At 54.3% G+C, this 2,449-nt stretch overlaps 1 protein-coding gene across 1 annotated transcript; it reads left to right on the top strand.

Annotated features, from left to right (window-relative positions):
• Positions 1-535: 535 nt before the first annotated feature.
• LOC103291254 (late cornified envelope protein 3D-like) lies at positions 536-1,610 on the top strand. Its single transcript, XM_008147251.3, has 2 exons — positions 536-593; positions 1,010-1,610. Exon 2 carries the CDS (start codon positions 1,027-1,029, stop codon positions 1,330-1,332), a length of 306 nt encoding a protein of 101 aa, XP_008145473.1. The 5' UTR covers positions 536-593; positions 1,010-1,026; the 3' UTR covers positions 1,333-1,610.
• The last annotated feature ends 839 nt before the right edge of the window (positions 1,611-2,449 follow it).

Raw genomic sequence — 2,449 nt, 5'->3', positions numbered from 1 at the left:
CCGAGGGCTCACTCCGCAAGACAGGGCCCTACACCAGTCCTGTACCTCGCCCACATCTCATTGCCAGGAGCTCAGGGGGAAGTAGTCGCTTATACCTGAAGGTCATGGTCACTAGGACAGCCTGGAGACTGTGCACATTAAATTACATGTATCACTTGGAATTGTTTTGTAATTTATTAATTGCTCATGTGAGTCTCTCGGTAGAATGGAAGGACAGAATGTTTTCATAGCCATCCTTGCTCCCAGGACAGTACCTGAGACAGGCTGAACCAAGGCATGGCAGCTGGGAGAAGGCAGGAAGAAAGGAAGGAAGGGGAGTGCCAGGCTCCCAGGAAGCCCCGGCGGGAGTTATGTGGCCAGTCATCCTGCTTCCTGGTTGAACCTCATGAGTTGGACGTTATGCAAGTGCTCAGGGGAAAGGCTGGAAGCCTAGTCCTGGAGGTGCACCCGGCTGTCACCTCCCCCTGCTTGTGAAAGCAGCAGCATGCTCGGGCCCTGCCTCACAACCCAGCACAGGATAAAAGGGCTCCTGCCCTGGGCTCCCCATCCACAGCCTCCCCAGGAACAGACTTCTCCTGCCTCCTCTGCATCCGGTGAGTGTCTGGAAGGGGACAGGCCTCAGCTGGGAGTGTAGGAAGAGGGGCTCAGATCTGAATGGAACCAGGGGGAAGAGGCCCACAGGGGGCAGCAGTGGGGGATGGGGATGGTGAGGAAGGAGCCACTCGGGCACCTATCAGGGGGCTGTGAACCCCAAAAGCCAAGGTCCTGAGGACTCCTTCCCATCCCTGCTGAGTATGCTGTCAGGGATGCACAGGGGTCCATCTGGCATCCTTGAAGGTGCTTTATCCAAATGCATGTGGCCCCTCCGTGTTCCCATGTCTTTCCCTCAGAGCTTGGCTTAGCAGGCAGCTTGGTCATCAAGGAGGACGAGTGTTTGACAAAAGCTGTGGGGAGGAGACATTGAAACTTCTGGAGCTTCTGAGCTCAACATGTCCTTTATTTGTTCAAGGTCAAATTCCTGCCGAGATGTCCTGCCAGCAGAACCAGCAGCAGTGCCAGCCCCCTCCCAAGTGCACCCCCAAGTGCCCCTCCCCGAAGTGCCCCCCAAAGAGCCCAGCACAGTGTTTGCCCCCAGCCCCCTCTGGCTGTGCTCTGAGCTCTGGGGGCGGCTGTGGCCCCAGCTCCTCTGAGGGTGGCTGCTGCCTGAGCCACCTCAGGCACCACCGCAGGTCCCACCGATGCAGGCGCCAGAGCTCCGACTCCTGTGACACTGGCAGTGGTCAGCATTCTGGGGGCTCGGGCTGTGGCCACAGCTCTGGGGGCTGCTGCTGACCTGGATCTGCTGCTGAGACCAGCGACTCTAGAGGAGACAAGAAGCCAGAGGAGAAGCCCCAACTGGACCCAGCCTCTCCCAGACACCCCATTCTAATATTCCCAGGCTGGTTTGCTGAAATGTTCTTGGGGGAGGGGTGAGCACCCCCCCAGAAGGTGCTCGGCATGTATTTTCCAAGTTTCTGGGCAGCCCCTCCTCTCAGTGTTATCACCTGTGTCTGCCTCTCAGTGTTATCACTGTGTCTAACCAGGTAGAAAAATAAAGCCTGTTCCCTCCACCTGCCTCTCACTTATTTGACTGCTCCTCCCAAGGCTGCTCAGGGGGCCTGCCTCCTGCAGCTCCTGAAGGTCCAGCATCCCAGCACCAGGAGATATTCCTGATGTGGGGCTGACCCATGAAATGGGTGGGATTTGTCTCACAGGAGAGGCCCTGGGTGACTTTGTGGGTGGGAGGGAGCGGAGTGGAGAGTGGTTGCTGAGAACACTGTCAGCAAAGGGCTGACTTCTCTTGTGTCACATGGTGGGGAGCAATGATCTAACATCGGATCCCTGTCTATATTGAGGTGGTAGAGAAGATCAGAAATTGAGAAGAATGAGACCAAAGAGGACTCAGGGCCTGGAGGCAGAAGGAAAGGTCTAAGGGAGGAAGATCAAGTCAACCTACAAATGATGGACTTTAGAGAGAGAGGCAACCTGCAAAGTTAGTCAAGTCTGAATGAACCGAACTGAGGGCTTTCCCTGAGCGAATCGATGGGGCGTTCTGCAAAGGGGGGCCCTGAGAAAAGTGAGAAGAAAGAGAACATAGGAAATGTCTCAGGGGATTACAGACTGGAACCCTGTACATGTCTCTAACCTCTTCTCAGATACCTGGTGTGAAAATATTTTCTCTCACTCCGTAGGTTGCCTTTTCACTCTGTTGAATGTTCATGACGCAGAGGATTTTAAATCTAATTTAGTCCCACTTGTCTCTATTTGCTTTTGTTGCCTGTGCTGTTGGTGTCATAGCCAAGAAATCATAGTGAAGACTGATGTCTGGAAGCTTTTCCCCTGCATCTCCCTCTGGAGACTTACTTTCAGGTCTTAGATTTAAGTCTTTAATCCATTTTTGAGTTAAGCT

Source organism: Eptesicus fuscus, chromosome 22 (genome assembly GCF_027574615.1).
Source record: "Eptesicus fuscus isolate TK198812 chromosome 22, DD_ASM_mEF_20220401, whole genome shotgun sequence".
Taxonomy (NCBI): domain Eukaryota; kingdom Metazoa; phylum Chordata; class Mammalia; order Chiroptera; family Vespertilionidae; genus Eptesicus; species Eptesicus fuscus.
The sequence above is the reverse complement of the archived record's forward strand: the minus strand, read 5'-3'. Positions and strand labels throughout refer to the sequence as shown.